This window comes from Melozone crissalis, unplaced genomic scaffold (genome assembly GCF_028551555.1).
Source record: "Melozone crissalis strain CALT ecotype California unplaced genomic scaffold, PUWL_Pcris_2 ptg000016l_1, whole genome shotgun sequence".
NCBI lineage: Eukaryota > Metazoa > Chordata > Aves > Passeriformes > Passerellidae > Melozone > Melozone crissalis.
The window spans coordinates 49,940,783-49,962,412 of NW_026535794.1; the positions used below are offsets into that span (position 1 = coordinate 49,940,783).

At 39.1% G+C, this 21,630-nt stretch overlaps 1 protein-coding gene across 13 annotated transcripts in view; it reads left to right on the forward strand.

Annotated features, from left to right (window-relative positions):
• The window catches only part of CLASP2 (cytoplasmic linker associated protein 2), a 146,286-nt gene that overhangs the window by 6,749 nt on the left and 117,907 nt on the right, over positions 1-21,630 (forward strand). For 12 of the 13 annotated variants that reach the window (XM_054273698.1, XM_054273700.1, XM_054273702.1 and 9 more), the window contains exons 2-3: positions 5,299-5,377; positions 18,453-18,556. In XM_054273698.1, coding sequence (XP_054129673.1) covers positions 5,299-5,377; positions 18,453-18,556 — 183 coding nt within the window. Of the gene's footprint in view, positions 1-5,298; positions 5,378-18,452; positions 18,557-21,058; positions 21,225-21,630 lie in introns of those variants that run through there. The other variant, XM_054273709.1, reaches the window with a different exon arrangement.

Here is a 21,630-nt window from a genome sequence, read left to right on the forward strand (position 1 = left end):
GTTTTTTAATTAATTCTTTATTCAAAAGAGAAATACCATACATCTCATTGTCTTCCCACTGAATCTTGCTTTTAAAGAGGCTCTGTTTGGAAACTTTTTCCAGTGCAGCACATAAAGTTTTAGCCAGACAATCTCAAAAAAATGGCTTACAATGTCAAGTGTTGTTGCATCATATACTTTTGGGTTTTGCTCACAGTCCTTGGAAAAATATTTATGAAAGAATTATTACAATAGATAAGGGAAGAATGTTTATGCACATATGAAGTAAACTGGAGATGCTCCGGTAATGGATCAAGCTAGAGGCAGTACACAAGTTTTAGAATACTGTATTTTCCACATAATACAGAACAGTTTGGATCACACTTGCAGTCTATTCAGTTTTAAGATGATGAGAGATTTTGAAATGGCAGAAGGTTGTAAACATTTTTTTTCAGTGATCATTTTGAGTGTTACATCAATGTGTTCTTCAGAATTAGCTAAATGTCTCTTAATTAATGTGGGCAGACAAGATAGCTAAAGTTCCCAACTTGGGGAAAGGGCATTAAAGCATATTTCCTTTATTTTTAAATAACCTCTAAAATTTTTATGAGACCGCTTTGCTTGCTTGTTCTGGCTGCAGTGCAGGAGAGGTCAACATAACAGGGACACCCTAGAATTGTGCCTCTTGGGAGATCCCCTGAAGAAGCCAAGCCTTTCAGTGCAGAAATACACTTGTCACTCTAGTTAAATACGGGTGATTCATTCAGCAATCCTCTGGTAGTGTGGTTGCTTGCACTGCGTCACTGAAATGTTCTGTGGTTGGCCATCACAGGAGAATTGTGAAGGGAAGGTTATCAGAAGTTTGATAGTCTGCTGTATTGCACTACATAGTTTATTTTGTTGTTTTGCACTGGGTGATTTAAGATTTGCACTGAGTAGTCTTTATATTGCACTGAATAGTTTATGTTATATGAGATGGTTTGTTCACACGGATTCTTACAATAGTCTATACCCCTTTTGAGACAATGAGGTTGCAGCTGACAGGTAGTTTAACAGTAGCAAAGATGGGATGCTTAGGAGAATCTTACCTTGTAGTACAAAATATAGTTGCAAAATATCATTTTGAAGGCAGTAGCAGAAGTAGAGGGGGCTCTGCATTTGCTAACCAACTTGGACTCCAGTTGTTGAGCTTGAAGACTTTGTTAGATACCAGCAACTCTGCTCTCTCCTTGCAATGTGATGTGATACGTATTAAAAAAAAAATCATGCCATTGGAATTGGAAGTGTGCCATTAGTGCTCTTGAAGGTGAAAGACACAAGAGAATGGAAATAATGCTTCCTTGTCAGCTAAAATGTCTTCAGTATAGAAGATGTGTGTGGTACCTTCAGCAGCTGGGTCTGCAGTTTTGGCTTCTGTCAGCAGAGGCAGCTGTCCAACTGCTGCTGAGTGGCAGGGAGAATGGAGTCTGAAGATGTCGTGGCTGGGACTGAAAAACCACCCAGGTTGAAGAAATGACCCAGAAAAATGGAAATGTCCTTCTGCTCATGGGGCCAAGGGCATGCTTAAGTATCTGCAAGCTTTTGAGTTAAGGGAGGGAATGGAGTATGGATAGATCTCTGCAGATGGGGGAAGTGGATAGAATTGGAGTGGGAAACAGTAAAGGGAGCAATAAGTATGGAATAGGGGAGCAGAAGTGTGTAGATGAGTAGATGAGTAGAGAGAACTAAGAATATGAAACTTGAAGAAGTGAAGTACAAGATAGTGCACGAACATAAATATTTTTGTTTCACGTTGAGCTGCTTTGCAAGGTTCTTGAGATTATGAGAATTAAGAAAAGTGTACCTTGTGTCTTGGCTGACAATACTTTAAAAAAATCATCCCATGAAGTTTTTGCATATATCTTGTTCCAGCAGTGCAGTGCTGGAACAATGCTTGCTCTTGCAGGGTGTAGTTGTTTGGCATGCTGTGTCCTGTTTGTCAGTAGTTGTTAGTGATACCACAGCTGTCCCCATGGTGACAGGAAGTCCAATGCCGTAAATTCATTCTTTGGAGTCCCAGATAGGGACCTCCATAATTCCCCCATTAGATTCTCATAACTAGTTCACAGATCCTGTTCTACAGAACCCATATTTCCATGCACAGTTCAGAGATCCTATGACCAAATCCAAGGACATTTGTATTAAGGTTATTTGGCAAGTTACACAAGTAGAGATGTTTTCCTGGTAGTGTCCTGCCCCTAGCTGTCGCCCACAGGGATAGGAAATTACAGAACCACAGTGAAAATGGCAGTAAGTATGCATGGTTATCCAGGTATGGTTTGAGGAACAGTATTTCTTTTTCTAGGAGAAAACTTAGGTGACTGGAAGTTGTCCACAGAAGGGCAAGGGGAAGTGCTGGAAAGTGTGTGCAGAAGGAGAGCTGGAAAAGGATCAAGCTTGCAGAGCAAGAATAGGCTCAATTACTAATCACTGGTTCTGTTCATAATCGTTTTTTGGTTGGAACATCTTGATTTCACTAAAGAGTCTGGTCTTTTTTTATCCAGAACAGATAAAATATTTCTCAGTTGGTTTGGCAACTTTGTTGTGATCTGAGAAGTCAAGGATGGGCTTAATATTGGCTTGTTAAAGAATAGCAAATAACCAACTTTAGTTCAAATGAGCCTAAATTTCTTTTTCCCTATGAACTTTAAAAGCACTGTTTAAATGCCTCAGACAATGGTAAACTGATGAATCACTCTCAACATACAAAGGCTCTTTCTAGACAGCAAGCAAAAGGCTTAATGAATGCAGAGTAAGAAACAAATCCATTGATTTTAATCCCAGAAGGCATTCATCCTTCATTGGAGCTGTTGGGGAACGAGCAGTGATGCTGGTGAAAGGTTTTTCTGTTGACAGTGGACAGCCTGTGTTGGTAAATGGTCCCACACAGTGCCTCAGAACTTGGAACCTCTTTGTTGCAGGGCTTCTGCAGAACCTCTAAGTTCTGCCTCAATTTACATTTTTTAAATTTTTTTTTTTTTTGGAATGGTTTTTATGTGACCCCGTATAAATTAGAAGCTCTTTCCAAAGGGCTGCTTGAATACTGCGCAGATGATACCTACCAGGAGATGGTGAAGCTTAGAGCATTGTGTATCAGAACAGAGAAATATTAAAACTGATTTACAAAACCAACAGGTAGTTCACTTGCTATCCTCTGTAGCTGTGTGGTACAGCTGACTCATTTTGTGATGTGGAATGAAAGCAAATTTCGTAGCTAGAGCAGTTTTCCATTACTTCAGCTTGTGGCCACACTGACATTTTAACTCTTCAGTTATTGTGACTTTTGATACCTGTTACCTTTTCAGAGTTGCAGACCACAGAAGACTTTGCATGAGGTAAAGCTCATGCATGTGTGCTTTATTCTGAGTTTCTGAGTTCTTCATGAGGATGGAAAACTTCAAGACAGATTTTGCAAAGATAATCTAATATGTGGAGAAGAGAGAATCTTTTAAAATTGTATCTTAACAGATGAAAAGGCTCCTGTTTGTGCAAAACACTTGCATGGAAAGGTACCTTAAAATTGTCAGTGCAAGTCTCAGGTGGGTTTGTAGTCAGGAAACAGAAGCATAGGAAAACTGTGGCTCCAGAAGGAATTTATTTCTTTCAGACACTGGTTTTTAGACAGAGCTTTTGACTATGGTTTCATATTGCTTGATAAGCTGGAAAGTAACATTAAAGGAAAAACCTTGTGGAAAGCCTTGACATTACCACAAAAGCTAATTTGTATAATTCTTTTTTGTATGAGTAAGTTACTAGCTATAGTATTCCATTTCTCTAATCTGTAGATAGTTACTTCTTGGCAATTTATTAATTTAAGCCAGTGATGCCATCCATTTATATATGCTAGCCTGTATTTTAGTATGTAATAGAATTGTGTCTGGGTGAGTTGTACTAACTACCAACTAAGTTTTGTATCTCCTTTTTAAAAGCAGATCTGTTGTGCAAATACTGAATTTATTAAAACCAGCTTCATTGTGTGGTTGCTTCTAATCCTGGGCTTTTTGAGGACCTTATTTTTCTAGTTTCCTGTAGAAACAAGGCTTGTATGATGCTGTGTGCGTGGGCCATGTGTATCACATGCATATCCAGTCAGATTTTCTTCTGGCCTTCTGCCTAGTGTGGACAATTGTGACAGATAGGGATCTTAAGGAAACAGAGGGGTCCAAAAAATGCAGATCCAAATGTTATGAAAATAAACAGCTAATAAAGGAGAGGAATTCTAGTCATGAGTTCGTGGGCAGAAATGTGCAGTGCATGTCTTACTAGAAAATAAAGAGGAGGAAAGGCTGTAAGGAACACCCAAGCTTGAGGAGGTTGTTCCTTTGACAAATGGTTGTTCCATTTGCACCTTCATGGGCAGCAGCAAATTGAGGTAATTACACGTTGTGAAAAATGCAGGTTCTGGTGTTCATTATGAGCTATTGTAGGAAATACAGAAAGAAGTCTTGGAACAATATGCAGGATAGTAAACACTAATAGAAGTGTCCCTACTTCTTAAAATAATTTTGTCAAATTGATAATTTCTGTTTGTGTTTTTGTTTCTGTATTAGTGGATATTGTTGTCTCATCAGGTTTCTGTACATGAATGGGAAATGCCTCAAAACTCCAGTAGTATTTTGCATTTCCTTTTCTTTTCTGTTTTGGTTTAGTTTTTGTTTGGTTTTTTTTTTTTTCATTGTTGTGGGTTGAGTTGGTCTTTGTTTTGGTTTCGTTTTTCTTGTTGTTTTCATTTGGTTTGAGGAGGTTCTTTATTATATTTTAATGAGCAAATGAAAAATTAAGCTTCCCTAGTTTACAAGCGAGTGGAAAAATGGTCTACTCTGGACCACTACGGAAAGCAGAATTAGCTTCTCAGTTATTTTCTTTAGGGAGTTTGGAAAATGATGTAATGACTTTAGTGGAAGAGCTAAGTGGCCAGAAGTAAGCTCCTGGAGTAAGCTCTTAGCATCTGGGAAACATTTAAACCGTGTCTTTGTTTGGGTTTTGTGGTTAAAAATAGGAAAACATTGGATTTCTAATACTTAATTTCTTCTGTTTTAAGACAAGAATTAAAAAATCTGAATTGCTCTGGTATATGTAAATAAACTTGATCCATTTCAAACATATTCTGATAACTGTCTTGATAGGAACTTTGAAAGAATTCTTAGCTCTTCCACTGAAACTTTAATTTAAGATAGCTTTTCAGCATACTTGCATTTCTATCCTTAAGTTATTTGCAATATATTTTAAAACTTTCCTTATTGATCTGGTTTATAATATGCAATGCTTTTGTTTCAACAGGTAGCATTACTGGGATTAGATGTTTTAGGTGCCTTTGTTGACAGACTATCAGGACGCTTTAAACCCTATATAGGAACTGGTAAGTGAAATACAACTTTTTTCCTAAGACCAAACAGTAAAAGACACTTCCTCCCCTCTCTCCTAGCAGCTGAAGTGGAACATATTGAAAACTTCTTGAGCTAATTATAATGTACTGGCAGGCATTTTACTGGTGTTGGAATTGAAATAATTGTAGAGTAGCATGTCAGTATTCATTTGTCACTGATTTCTTAGGTGGTACTTGGGATTTTTTAATGGTTCAAGGAGTGCCTTTCCAGTAATTAGTTCCATGCTATATGGTTGCTTACCACTCCCTGAGACAGTCCTCTAAAATTTACATTGAAATACAAGTATTATCTTCAACTTGTGTTAAAGATGGAAGGTTTTATTTGCAGATCACTTTAATCAGAGATTTATGCCTCCTGAAGCCTGTATTCTCAGAGGGTTATGTGGTCCACCTTCTGTTAGATAACTTGACTGTATCTTTAAGTAGTCTAAAGTTTTTATGGGATGAAAGAAAAAATGTACTAACTCTTATTCCTGTGTGAAATGTTTATTAAAATGAATTTCAGGTTAATGTATCTACATGTACTGGAGAATGAGACCTTTTTTGTGGGAGGTACAAGCAAACTACACTTGTCAACTCATTTTGCTGCTGGCTTTGAAAAGAGCTAGTGATATTAGGATATTAATGTTGGTTTTATAGCACTGGCTGTTTTTGACAGAAGTTTCTAGTGAATGTCCTTTTTCAAAATTTGAGTAAGTTACATCATTTTCCCTGATCCCCAGCTATCTCAAATTGTCAAAATTTTACATGTCTAGTTTTGTAATTAAGAGCTTTGAAATAAAATATCAAAGTTCAGGAATACAAAGTATAATTTATGACAAGCTGCTAACTAAATTAATTGAAAGCTTATTTCGGTGTTCTGTGGAGCTACTGCAGTAGTGCAACTACTGAATTTAAATCTGTTTTGTTTTGGAGAGCTTCTCTTTGGCTGGTTAATTTTGTATTGGAGCAGTGTAAGGGAACTGGAGGCATATTGTGCTATGCACAGTATTGATTTTTGAATAGTCTCCATTTGTAGCTACAAACACTGTTTTGCTCCAGAGTTTGGCTAAGTTTTGGTTTTTATTTTAAGACTCTGTAAAACCTAAAATTACAGTCATATTATTAAAGGAGTGTTGGGAAGCTTATTCAGTTTTTCTCTGTTAAGTATGAACTATCTGAGAGTAGTTTGAAAATCCTCTTGTGGGTTTGGGCTTTTCTTGTCACAGTAGTTGAGTGAGACCACGTGCAAACTGAATATTTAAATTTCAGTAGTATTTATATTAAAAAGCAGAGGAGAGAGAGAGTACTGGCAGTGGGTGACCATTGAACACACATAACATCTGAAGCTATGTATTCTCCAAGTATTCTTCAGTTAAGCTAAGAAGCACTGCTTTCAACTGAAACTGAGCCTCAGAGCATCTCCAGAATGAAGACCTCTAGAATATTCAAGTTACTGTTGTTCATGATCAACTTCTGTATAAGCAAACCTAAGAGTTGCTGAACTCTTAGTCTCAGTAAAGGCAGAAAACAGTATTTTAGGTTACTTTTTAAAAGAGTGATATGAATTCTCCTCAGTTGTTAGCTCTCTCTCCGAGTTTCATAACAAGATCGGAATATCATTCAGTTTTTGTCAGTGAAGCAGTAACATAAAAACATTATTGTAACTGTCTCAGGTTTGTGTAGTCCAGGGCTTATAAGAATAATTAAAAGCACATTGGTGGAGCAGAGAACTGCTTCCTTCAAGAAAACTTAAAGAACCAGGAGTTTCCTAAATCATGTTCTGTTGACTCTGCAGATTTGTCTTCTAATGTAATCTGACTCCAGTAAGTCAGACCAAAGACTTGTATTTGACAGTGATTTGTTTGCAGATGCCTGAGAAGAAAGCAAGGACAGGAGAAACAGGCAGTGATAACTCCTTCATCAGTAGGAGTTGCCAGCAGTCTTACAGGTTAGGGCCAGCTGAGGCACATGGTATCTTCAGTGTCTGCCCTTTCACTTTGTTTTCCTACAGCTTTTTCTGACCCACTTTTGGTTTTTGCAGTGTTCTGTAGAAGTACTTAAGTATGCGAAACTTGTTTGGGCTGATTGCCTGAAAAACTTGGTGCTTGCTAGATCTTGTGTTAGAGAGGTGAGCTAACATTTCGTACCTGCCTGACTGCCAGTTTCTATTTGTGGATCTCTTCCATGCCTGTCCTCTGCTATCCCTCCCTCTGCCCCAGCTCTAAGACACAATGGAGCTGTTTCTTGTATACAACTGTTTGCCCTTTGAGTGCCTTTCTGTTGTGGTGCATTTGAGTTAAGGAAGCCATATCTGTCACACCATACCAGAGAGGTGGCCTATGTTCATAGTGGCACAATTGTATTTGTTTGTATTTGTCATCTCTTACTTTTGTAGTTATTGATTATAGATTCCTCTGTTGAATAGCTGCTTGTAGGAGGATAGAATATAAGAAAATAGAGTGTAGAAAGTAATCTTACCCCTAAGGAGTTGCAGCTGGGCCAATTATCAAAGATTAGGAACAGGCCTGACTTTAACAGGCCACAGCTGTAACCAATGAGAAGCAGAGTGCTATAACAGTGGGGTGGCTGCTTGAGAAGGGAGCTGCAGTCAGTTGGTTACTTGGTGAAGAAGAAAGAGTCAGTGCTCTGAGGAGCTGCCCGTGGGAAACACCAAGAAGGTATGGAACTTTTGTGATAAGGAGGCAAGAGTATGGGACCCCTGCAATAAGATGACGAGAGTTGGAGACCCCGACGTGAGTCGGGAAAAAGGACTCAAATACTAAACTGAATGACCCTGTGGATTTGGGAAAAAGGACTTAAGTATCAACCAGTATGATCTCGTGGTGATTCAGGAAAGAAGACTTAAACATTAAGCAACGTGATCCCATAGTGATTTGAGTAGAGAACTGCATGAGGACAAGTAAGAAGAAACAGAATTTACTAAAGTAACTGTAAGAACTGGAAAAAGAGTAGTTCTGTTATTCAGTACAATGTGTTTATTGATTAGTGAAATATATCAATTGCAGCTATTAATGTTTGTTGAGTATAAAAGATTTTGAAGATACTTTTTAAACTGAGAACAGCTACAAAACGGAACCAACATTTAGAAATATATATATATTTGTACTGTAATATGTTGTCTGAATATTTGTTGTAAATGAAATACATGAATGTGTCATAATGTTAATTTATTTCAACATGTCCTTCTAGAAATGCTGCAACTCTGTAATTAAAAGAAAAAGGGGGAATTGTAGGGGGATAGACTATAAGAAAATAAAGATAGTGTAGACAGTAATCTTACCCCTGAGGAGTTGCAGCTGGGCCAATTATCAAAGATTAGGAACAGGCCTGACTTTAACAGGCCACAGCTGTAGCCAATGAGAAGCAGAGTGCTATAACAGAGTGGGGTGGCTGGATGAGAAGGGAGCTGCAGTCAGTTGGCTGCTTTGTGAAGAAGAGTCAGTGCTCTGAGGAGCTGCCCATGGGAAACACCAAGAAGGTATGGAACTTTTGAGATAAGGAGACAACAGTATGGAACTCCTGCAATACGATGACAACAGCTGCTCCCTGAAAGTTTGCCTAATACATGCATGAGACTGTCTACTACAACACCCTGTTTCCTGTGCAGTGATGGTGGATTTGGGGCCCGCTCTCCAGGGTAGTGTTTTTGCTCCATGCCTTTATCATTAGGACAAGACCCCTTCTTGAGAGTTGTGTGGAAGTCCAACTCTCTAAGGTGATTTTTTTGGGATTTTTTCTTTTAGCTTGGTTATGTCCAGTTAAGTTATCTGGATATTGTTAGTGGGGTATATAATCGTGTGTTTTGGATGTGCAGTGCATTCAGGTGATATTAGGAGAAAGCAAAAATCATGGAATTAAGCTTGAAAATGTTGGGAAATTTGTAAGCAAAGTAGTTCAGCTAAGTAACAAGTTCTTCGGGCCCCACAGACCCATCTTAGTACTAATTTATATGGTAGGCTTTTACTTTCTCTATTTTGGTCAAATAAATGTAAGTGTATTATTTTTTGAAGGCAAACATAACAGAATTTTTCCAGGGAATTCAGTTATTACTTTGAAATATTCAAACTATAGTTAACTTCTCATTTATTGCACTAAGCTATTGTAGGTACTTGTATTCTCAAAAAATAATAGGGATTGCACCATAACTACAGCAAAGCAGGATAGATGTAAAATACCTAACTGCTTTGTTCTCTGCTTTTTTTAAAATACAATGCATACTCTTTTCTAGGGAAAGCTTCAATTTTACAGCTGTTTTCACTTATAACATACCTGCAACTTAAATGTATTTTTCTTTTAATAAACAGTGTTATATTTTGGTGACTCTGAGATGTTTTTGTTTGTGATTCAGATCTCAGTAAATGATGGAAGTATAATAGCACATTATCCAACTGCAATATGGGAAAATATATTCGACCTTTTCCCACCCCATCCCAATTTAATTTCCTGTTCTGTTTTGATGGGGGTGGATTTCCTTAAGTGCAGAGGACAGCTAATATCACTGAATATTCACCCCCTTAAACATTACAGGCTTCTGCTATGAAGTGAAAAACATGAATGCTTTACTATTACTTCAGTCTTTTCAACCTACATACATTTACATTTGGGCAAAACCAATACAACAGTGGTAGGACAGATACCTTCCAGTATTCCAAAGAGCATGTTAGTGATCTTTGTATTGAAGTGTAATGCCTGATAAGAGACTTAATTCAGTTTCCTAGGCAACCATCCAACGTTGCACTAAATTTCTTATAAGGTGTTATCCTTTTATGATTAACAACATTGAGTGTGCTCTGCAGCTGGCATCAGTGTTCTGGGAGTCTAGACACACAAATTTGGAATCTTTCTTTTAGTACTTCCACTTAAAATCTTTGAAAATACTTTGGAAGCAATAAATACCAGGGTATGTGTTCTTTTATAAGACTGTGTTTGTATTCTGGGAAAAATAAAGCAGTGTTTGAGCGTTACATCTTTTGGAATTTAAAACTACTGCTTGTTCTGTAATTAAAAGAGATGTTACATAAGAGTACATAATTACTATATCACAGTCTCTTTTCCCAGGTGATCACAGAAGCATTAAAGTAATTGTATATATCCAAAATAAAAGAGACAATTAGAATTATGGGCATATGTGTCTGGATGATAGGATTTCTGGGAAAAGTGCTCATACTTTTAGTTTTGTTCTCTAAAACAAGTGTATATGACATGGCTTTCTCCTTATTGTCAAAAGGAAAAGAAAGAATATAGTAAAGATATTACTAAAATAATTAATACAGTAAAGGAAACAGAATTTGTTTCAGTTTTACAGTGCAGTATTAAACCATGACATATTTTTCTGCATATATTGAACTGTCCATTAGTCTGTTACATAATTATATTGACATTAGCTTTTACATACAACCCTACAAAATGTTGCAAAATATTGTACTTACTGAAAATTAAAGGAAATGTAATTGACAGTTAAAACAATGAAACACAGATAGGTTATATTTGTAGATGTACCTGTATGTGGAAGTCTCAATAGGGATACACATTTTACACACAAAAACTCCATATGTAAATGTGTTTATATGTTTAATAGTAGTTTCAGATTTATGTTACTATGAAAAGAAACCAGTGGGCAAAAATAATTTTGGAAGATAATTGTAGTGCCAAATATTAACATGTGAAACAAATTTGAAGTGTTTAAATTTTTTACCAGGTAGTTTTTAGAAGTGTTGGAAGAGCGTTTAAATTAGTGTCCTCACACTAATTGAAATGCTCCATCAAATTTATTGTTACAATGAAGCCTGCAAGCCTCTCTGAAGCCTCATGTCCTGGATGGGTGCACTCTTCAGTGGCTTAAAAACTGGGTGGCTGGCTGAGCCCAGAGGTTGATGGTCAGTGGAGTTAAATCCAGTTGGTGACTGGTGGCAAGTGTATTTCCTACAACTCAGTGCTGGTTATCTTTAGTATTTTTATCCATTATCTGGACAAGGGAATGAAAGGCTCATTCAGTTTGAAGATGAGACCAAGCTGGGCAGGAGTGTTGATCTGCAGGAGGGTAGGAAGGCTCTGCAGAGGGATCAGGACAGGCTGGAGCAGCGGGTTGAGGCCAATGGTTTGAGGGGTCAGCAAGGCTGAATGCCAGGTCCTGCACTTGGGTCACAACAACCCCAGGCAGAGCTGCAGGAAGAGCACCTAGAAGTGTTGGTTGACAGTGGCTGAACATGAGCCAGTGTGTGCCCAGGTGGCCTGGAAGGCCAGTGGTGTCCTGGCCTGGATCAGGAGTAGTGTGAGCAGCAGGACCAGGGCAGGGATTGTCCCCTGTACTTGGCACTGGTGAGGGCACACCTCAAATCCTGCGTCCAGTTTTGGGCTCTTCACTGCTAGAAGGACATTGAGGGGCTGGAGCATGTCCAGAGAAGGGCAGCAAAGCTGCGGAAGGGTCTGGAGCACAAGGCTGATGAGGAACAGCTGTGGATTATGTAGCCTGGAGAGAAGGAGGCTCGGGGGTGACCTTATTGCTCTCTGTAACTACCTGCAATGAGGTTGTAGCAAGGTGGAGGTCGGTCTCTTCACCCAATAGACAAGCGATAGGACCAAAGGAAATGGCCTCAAGTTGTGCTAGGGGAGATTTAGATAGGATATGAGGAAAGATGTTGTCAAGCACTGTTATTGGCCCGGGAAGAGGGTGAGTCACCATCCCAGAGGTATTTGAAAGTCTCTTGTAGATGTGACACTGAGGGACAAAGTTTAGTGGTGGCCTTACAGTGTTGGGTTAGTGGTTGGCTGTGATGATCTTAAAAGAGCTTTTCTGACTTAAATGGTTCTGTGTTACCTGATGTATTTTAAAGCAGTTGTAAGGGCTTGCAACATGCCTTAACTTTTTGAGTGAATTTGGATTGAAAGTAGTTGGTCCAAGAATTTGGAAATACTTATTTGAGGAAATCAGTGTTTAGTACACCCAAATTGTAAGTTTTTGCTTTTTCTCTTACTTAATTATTGAATTTTTTGGTGGAAAAGACTCAAGTGTGCAATTTATTCAAGCTGTGACTCTCTAATAAGTGGTTTTAATGTGGTATGGAGAAATGCTTTGAAAATCCATGAAATCCATTAAGACCAAGAACTGTATTAGCATGAGCTACCATGGATGTATGACATGTAAAAAAATGCTGGATCTTCAGGTGTTAGTGCCTGACTTGATTGTATTCTTATTTTTTATTTTTATTAATTTAATTGGAATGTTGAGACTAAGGGCACGTTCTGCTGAGGATTCAAGATTAAAAATGCTTGCAGAACAGCTAAACATAAAATGTGGAATAATTAGGTTGGAAGGGACCTTCAAAATTATCTGTTCTGTGTCTTTGCTTAAAAAATGGCCAAGCTATGCTGTTAGAGCAAACTTGGAAATTAAATAACTCAAGAAACTGAGTTGTTCAGATAAAGTAAAGCAGGCTTTTCTATTTATATTAAAGATGTCTTGTCTCAAGGATGCTTTGTTGCATCTAAATGCAAGTCAGGTGTTTTGTCTGATATTACCGTTTCATTTTATAGCTTACTGACCTCAGGAAAAGCCGTGCTGGATTGTTGTAGGATTTTCTTAAACAATAACATGCTGACTGTTTCATTTTTTTTTTCTTTTTTGGAAAAGGCATTTAGTGGATAGTCCATTATTTGTATTTTTTCTTCCAAAATAGCTGCTTTTGTATTTTTAAATGTAACAAAAATACTAACTTCCTACAACACCTCAGAAAATCCTTAAATTTTTTTTGATTTCCTCTTTAGTTAATGGTCACAGCTGAAGGTCATAACGGATTAAAGCCACAACTTTTTTCATCTTTGTGATTAGATTCTCTGAGGTTTCAGTTAAAAAAGAAAAAAGTAAAAATATATGCAGGTGTTTTGGTGTTTTTTGGGGGGTTTTTTGGTCCTGGCTAGCTAGTGCTGGAGTTTATTAGCAGTGGGAATTCATTTTACCTGAAATGATCCATGCCTGAGTGATAGGCTGTGATTTAAAATGCCATCTGCTTGCTGTCCATGGGCATTTTGGTGTATGACACCTAGAAATGCAGTGCTTTTAACTCAGAGTGGAGAAATCCTAGCCTTCTTTGCTTTCAGCTTGATTCTAATTAATTCTAGTTATGTAAAAAGCCTAGCTTAGAGCTTAAAAATTTCAGAAGATGCTATGAATATTTGTTCTCAATCTTCTACTTTTCTTTCAGGTTTAATACACCTCTTGAAACTCTTTGGCCTTTAAGACTATCCTCATGTTCCTGAGACTGACACCTTGATAGGCACATGGATAGATCATATAAAAAAAGCTTTTGTTTCTTCCTCTCTGCTGCTGCTGATGAACAGTATTTGTCATTAATCCCACTAATGCTGTTTTTAATTAGCTCCTGGAGAGACCCCAAGAAGCACATTAGTGTCTGAAATTGCTGTTGATTAAACTGGCCAGGACTTTCTGTTGAGGAGGGGAGCACTGAGGCCCTCTCTGAGAGCCTGCTGATGATCCTTTGCTTAGAAGTAGCCCCTTGCCCACATGGATCTGTCAGGCTGGCTCTGTGGGATACTTTTCTCTCCTGTGCATCCTGCCCAGAACAGAGACTGCCCTAATTGCGGAGGCAGCTCTTTCCCTCCCTCCTTTCTAATGACAGCTGTTCAGTGCTGCTGCCTGAGCTGGCAAGGTTTCTCAGGAAACAAAGATATTGCTGCCTAGGTTTAATCTCTTTCTGTCCTCAAAGACATTTCTTTTTAGTAACAGAATTTTTGCCAACATTTATAACGTTTCCTCAATAAAGATTCCTTTTTGCTTAATGTTTTTTTCTAAGCCTGTAGTAATGGACTATCTAAAGTTGATTCATAGAAATAGGTAGACCTGAGACCTTAAATGAGCACAGTTGTACAAAGAGCAGCAGGTGTAAGTGGTCAGAGGAGGAGAAAAAGCAACAATACAAACTGAAAAGCTCCAGAAGGAACTCTTATTAAAGTTTAACAGAGGGAAATTGTTTGTGCTACCTATGGCATTCTTTGCTGCAGGGGTCATATAGTTAAACTGCTCAGGTTTTTAAAAATACATTGTGTGTTATTCTAGGCAATTTCTGCAATTTACTTGCTTTGTCATTTTCAATCCTAGCAGAGGAAATAAATATTTAATCTCTCAGGCTGCTCTCTGACTCTGAAGGCTGGTTTTGGCCTTTACTCATGCATCTACTGTCCCAGCTAGTGGTGATAAAATTATTTGATGAATTTGGATAAAGGAAAATTTATTCAGATTTACTGAGATAAGAGAAGAAAGGCAATGGAAAAAGAAATTGATGGGATAATAAGCACTGGTATGGATATAGCAGAAAGGAAAAAGGCATAAATAGCGGCTCAGATGTAAATGCACAGCATTGTCAGCCAGTTAAAGGGGGTCATTGTCCTGCTCTGCTCTACCCTGCAGTGGCCTCACCTCAAGTGCTGAGTGCAGTTTGGGGCACCAGAACATAAAAAGGACATTAAATCATTAGAGAGTGTCCAAAGGAGGCCAACAAGGATGGTGAAGGGTCTGGAGGGGAAGCTGTGTGAGGAGTCCCTGAGGTCACTTGGTCTGTTCAGCCTGGAGAAGAGGAGACTGAGGAGACACCGCATGGCAGCCTGCAACTTCCCTGTGAGGGAAGAAGAGGGGAGGGCACTGATCTCTGCTCTGTGCTGGACAGCAACAGGACCCGAGGGAGTGGCCTGAAATTGAGCTAGGAGCAGTTTGATTTGGATATCATTAAAAGGTTCTTTGCCCAGAGGAACAGGCTCTCCAGGTAAGTGGTCACAGCACCACGCATGACAGAGCTTGGTGCTGTGACCACCACAGAGTGTTTGGACAGTGAACTCAGGCTCATGGTACAACTCTTGGGGTGTCCTGTGCAGGGCAAGGAGTCAGACTCAATGATCCTGATGGATCCCTTCCAACTCAGAATATTCTATGACTTTGAAATTGCTGGTCAGTTTGAGGTAGATCTGGTAGAATTAATGTCTGCCATGGAGTATTTTTGCTAACACTTTTAGGTTTTGTTCCGTAATCAAAACCTGTAAAATTGTGATGTAGAAATCTTAGCAGGAAATCCGCAGGAGAATGAGATTTCTGCAATGTAGAAATCTTAACAGGAAAACCTCAGGAGTGGCTGGAAGTGGTAAGAAACTTTGACAACATGCTAAAATGTGGTGAAAAGGCAAGTTGAATGAAATACAGGGCTTCACAAAAAATAAACAACAGCTGCAAAAGGAATCACTGTCTCCTAAATTTAGTGTAGTTTTTTTCTCAGCATATCAGCAGAAATAAATAACAGAAAGATGTCATATGTTATTAGGTTTTCCAAAATCCATTTGAAATAATTTAAGAATCTAGGGAACAAGATAAAAGATGGATAAGGTAAATGTAAAACAGTAGGGTTGTTCAGTCCAGATGGCATGTGACAAATTATACACCTCACTGAGTAATTTGTTAGGAGGCTACCACATTGAATACAACCTTCATGTATTGTCACCCTTCTTTTAATTCTGACATCTGTTGGAGATTGTTGAGTTTGCAGGCTGATGCCAGGAACAACAAAATGCATGTATTTGCATTGCAGTATAAAGAGGGACACTTATTCAATAATGCTGGTGAGAAATCTTGTACATCTTATAGGAAAAGTAGCAGCCAAAATGATGTTCTGTTTTGAAACTTGATCGATAGGAAACCCAACTTCCAATGATTTCCTGTTGGAGCTTATTCTGACAGGGAAGATGGACAGCCACGCTGGAAACCAGCTGGTGGTTGCCAGCATTCAACAGCCTAATTTCTTTTGTCTTGTGCAAATAGAATGTATCATGCCTTATATGGGGTCTTACAGAAATTTGAGCTTTTAGGGGAAAAAAACCAAGCCTGCAGCCATTTGGGCCCTTTAACAGCTCCCACAGCGTGCTGCCCCTCTGTCAGAGCTCCAGGAGTGGCAAAGGCTGCTGTGTTCAGTGGCTGCACACACCGAAATCTGCGGGCTGTGTCATAGCTTAGTTTAACTCAGTGACCTCATCTCTGTTCAGCAGCTTCTCTAGCTGTTCTCTGTGCTTGCCTTGGTGATTTGAGCAGAGCCCTGGTATCTGCAGCTCCATCAAATGACTCAGAGTGCTAATTAGTCACAAAGGAGCCGTGTTCCCGCAGAACTGGCACTGGCTGTGTTTGTTTCCTTCTCTGTAAAGCCAGAATTGCCTTCAGCTGCCCAGCAGTCAGGTCAGTGTAGAGACATCACTAGTTGTGTAAGGCATGGGGACAGGGTCAGTTCTGAAGTGCTGAAAATGGACATGGAAAGTGCTGTTGGCAAGAAAAATGTAATCAGTAGGTATAAAGTCATTGGAAGTTCATGGGACTGGTCAGCTGAGTACTCCCAGAAATAATTTCTTAAGGTCTGGAGTTCTTTCTCTGTTCACAAAATGGGAAGAAACCCCAAAACCAAACCCAACCACCAAACAAAACAGAAACACCCCTTAAAAACCCAAACCATAAAGAAAAAGTCCCACGCTATCAAAACAATGGTAATCCAACCCAGACAAAAATCCCCCAGACTCTTCCTTCCAAACTGTAAAACAAAAGTAGCTGTACTAATTTCTTCAGAGGAGAAACGGTAGAGAAGATAGATGAAAAACACAAAACCTTGATAATGGTGGCTGAAGATGTCAGTGGACTATCCAGAACCCGTAGTATTAAATACTCAGATTAGGACACTAAGAAGGCCTTCAGGTATCGAAGGAGGGGAAATTCCAACTTCAGCAGTGTATTTGTCAGTAACAATCATGGTACAGAAATGGCTGCTGTTTTTGATGTAGGAACAGGGAACTCGGGGGACCTCCTCAGAATGTATGACTCTCTTCCCTTTATTTTGCTGGCAAATCTAGTGTTCAGTTATTATTATAAAATCATTAAGTACTGGTGAAAATGACTTCAGATCTGCCTTTCAAACAATAGCCAAATACAGTGTTTTCCTTAGTGGGTAGAAATTCTTCAGCAGTCTGTTGAGGTCAGGCAGTAACTGCAAAATATCCTCATGTGTTCAGTAATATAGTACCAAATGTAGTAAAAAGTTATTTTAGCTGTGAAGATTTTTTTTTTTTTTTACTTGGACTACCTTACATCACTGTCTTGTGAGGGATGACATGTCCACCAATTCACTAGCTCCATCAGTTGTGCTTCCTGAAGGAAAGCAGCACACTTGGTATCATCACCCCTCATTTGTAAGTTGTACTGAAAGCACTGGGGGGAAGAATCTCACAAAGGGTTGGGCCCAGATGGAGGATTGGGAACCAGTACAGCAGTTTGTCTTACAGCTCAGAGCTGGCTATGTGTTCATTGGGATATCTTTCCTAATGTCATAGCATTAATTTATCTGATGTAATCATAAACTTCTGTCTGGAAAAGCAAACAAAAAAATTTGGCAAGTCCTTTGATTTTGATTTTTACTTATTTTTAGGATGTGAAATCATCAGCTGTCATGCAATTTTACTTAAATACTATTCAAGGATGCATGTTTTAACATAGTAATTTTTAACAATGCTTGTACTGAAGTAAGGCTGGGTTTCCTGAAGATACACTGTGTGAATAAAGGGATTTAAAACTTTTGATTTTCTTACAATAAACAGCAAAGTCACACTGATTTAAAATAGTCATATATTTCTATTCCAATTGTTTGCCACTCACCACGCCTAGCATTATTTTTTAGAAAAGCCAGACATTCTGAAGCTAAGTGGAACATTTTTTGAAGATGAAATCAAAGTCATTCACACCGTTTTGAAGATGGGAATCTTGGTTTCTTTTTAACCTGTTGAAAGTTACTATTTTCTTCCATTTCAGCCTTATGCATTTGTTGTTAGTCTTATAAAATACTCAGAAATGCACTTGAGATTTTAAAATATTGTGGCCTACTAAAACTGCTTTTATTTTTGAATGACATGTATATTACATCTGTTTCAAAAAAATGCATTTAAACATTTGAAAATCTCCATTGAGTGTTTAATCTTTTTTACTTTCTCTTTTTTCCCCCCTGTCTTTCTGTAGTTCTCCTGGCTTTGATAGATCGTATGGGAGATGCCAAAGACCAAGTTCGAGAGCAAGCACAGAATCTTATATTGAAACTGATGAGTGAAGCAGCACCACCCATGGTATGATTGCTTAATGCAGATTCAGATGGAGGCCTCCAGTGAGCTTATGACTTTTGTATGAACTTTGAACATGTCACAATGTTATTGCCACTGTTCATGGTGTAAATGTTAAAGATACTCTTAATGGATTGGCACTGATGTATTGTTCAGCTAAAGATAAAAATCTTGGCACGATGTGATTCTGCATATTTTGCACATCATAGCTTAATTCTGAGTAGATGTTTTTATGCCATGTGTCAGGGCTTTGTTAATTAAAGCATCTTCTGGGTTTGGACAGTGGGAATAAATACGTTTCATTAGCTCCAAATTGATTTAAAATTAGACTTGTACTTGAACATGTAGGACTAGTCCTACAGTTAAGGTGCACGTTTTCTAACATAAAAGAACATGGCCTTCTAGCTGTATGACAACGATGCTCTGTGAACCATGGACAAACTGAGGTGGGGATAAGTTGCCCTTTGGCTTGTCATTTTTGGTTGTAAGGAGGCTTACTTAACCTTCAGTTCTAAGCATTTTGTGGCTTCTGAGTGCTTCATCTTATATCTTGACTCTGTGAGTCTGAAAAATGGAGGACTGTTTAACAATATTATATTCTTGAATAGTGGTGTTATTTGGAAGTGTGGAGGCCCTGGATTAAGTTTTCAGTTCCTGAAGAAAATCTGTTTCTGAGTTCTAATTCTAGATGTTAATAAGAAAAAAAAATGGGGTTTGTATGTGCTAATTCCTGATTTTGTTTATTCATAGATTCAAGTTTGAATGTTTGTGTGCAGTGAATAAGATGTTGTGGACTTTATCTAGAGTGAGAAAATTATTGTCAGTTGCTTTGTTTGTCTGATAAAACATGTGGCATGTTGGCTATTGTAGAACATGTTTATTTCCCTTTGGCTACATGTCTGGTTGGGGTTTAGGCATCAGGGTCTACTAGTATCATCCACAAAGACATTCCTTTATCTGTTCACAAGCTGCAGTGTCAGTCATATTCATTGACCAAAAGACCTGGTAGTATTTTTTTGTGTCAAAGTGCCAGTAATTCATAAATGACATGTTACTGTGCCCAAGATGCTCCCAAATACCTGGCATACAGACCAGCACCTCCACAGCAACAGCATTTGGACAAGGGCACAGCAGGGCACCTTGAAGATACCTTCAATTTCAGATAAAGAAATTGATGGTAGTTGCTTTGTGCTAAACCCTTGTCAGGAAAGTTTTGCATTGTTGGTCCATCTTTGTGCAGAGTTGTTAGGCTGTACATAGAGGTGGTGGAAGGAAGTTTCCATCCCCTGTGGAGATGACTCTGTGTCAGAAAGCATATGAGGTTTGTGGGGTCCAAGGAAGACCATGTGTGTGTCAGACAAGGTCCGGCTCTCCTGGTAGCTCCCCCAGAGTGGGAGAAGCCTGGCTTTGGTTGTCTGCTCTCAGGAAAGCCTATGGGTCATTACAAATTTGGATGAAAAACATCAATCATCCTCACAGCAGGGACCAAAACAGCAGAGTCTTTCCTGTGCCTCCAGCACTGAAATACAGAGCTTTAGGCTCTCTGCTGCAGACTGAAGCATCCCTTTAGAAGAGCTGAGTGGAATAATTGTTTGAAGATTAAGTCCTGTAAATTTCTTTCAACTCAACTCACCTTGCCTCTTCTAGCATATTGTTGAATAATACTTAATTTGTCGTGTCATTAAATCCCTTTACTTGTTTTAGATGTTTGGGGGGTTTTTGTTTCTTTTATGAGCAAGAACTAGATGTAGCTGTTTATGGACAGGAAGGCATAAAAATATAGGTGGTATAAATGTGCATGAAAGGGGCTAAGAGAGGTTGACATCAACTCTTGCTAGGAACTTTTGAATGTTAAAATTTCTAAGCAGCCATTTGAATTTCTCTGCTTAAAAAAATTTAGCTCTTAATGGATAATTCAATAAAGGATGAAATTTCTCTTTGGTCTGCTTTGCTTATTTCAGTAGTCAGCAGTTCCCTCTCCACCTGTATTTTTATACATCTAGCAAGGAGATTTCCTTTTTCCCATGTTTGTCCATGACAGTGGGTTAATTGGAAGGATGTTTTCTTCCGTAAAATCCTGTTCTTTGTTTTTAAGCTATGCAGTTTTGGCAAGCTGTATCCTGCTCGTCTAAGGTTTGTTTTCTCTAAATGCAATGAAGTATAAAACAAACAAACAAAAAACCACAGATGGGACAAAATTATCAAGCAGGGCTCTAATTGGAAAATTTTATGTCTGCTCTGAAGCGTGCTACCTCATTAATAAAGAGGGTGCATATTCCCTGCTCTTATGCTCTGTTTCTGTTGATCAACAGCTGTTTGTGAAGGCTTTATTTTTTTTTTTCCAGCAAGCCGATTGCAATAATTAGCATGTAATACATTTTAGCAGCTTTGTGTGGCGTCATTACAGGTTGCAGTTGCAGCACTCCGGGGTGCAGTTGGCGGGAGGGAGGTGCCTGGGCTGCAAAGTGTGCAGCTCCTGGCAGCGTGCAGCCATCCATCGCTAGGCAACGCTGCCCGGATGCTGGCCGGGCTGCAATGGCAGCGCTGCAGCTGGGCCGGGCTGCAGCCTGAGCCCGTGCAGCTGCTCCCAGGGAGAATCCCCGAGCTCCTCTGCTCCACCTTGCTGCTTCCAGCGCCCTGATACACGGCTAGAGCACGGCAAGGAGATGGAAAGGTAACGTGAAGGCAGCAGGCAGAGAGCCAGGGCGGGCAGAGGAAAACGAGTGCGCAGGGAGGTGAGCGAGGGTGCAGCGAGCCCGGGGATCCTACCACAGGAAGCGGCAGCAGCGCGGAGAGGAGAACCGAAAGCACAGCAAAAATGGAAGCGCAGGAATTAGAACGAGGGGGCAAGAAATAATCAAAAAATGAGGAAATAGATCTAAAGCAAAAGTAAGGGAGAAGTGGGACAGCAGGAGTAGGGGTAAGGACAAGCTAAAATGGATGTGAGGAAATTTTGGCAGGGAAACAGAATTTGGAGCAAAAAGAATATAGTAACTTCTGCTTGAGTTAGTAGTTTGTAATGTTAATGTTTGTTTTGTGTGCATTAACTGTAACAATTCTGTATGTTTTAAGAGCTGTTT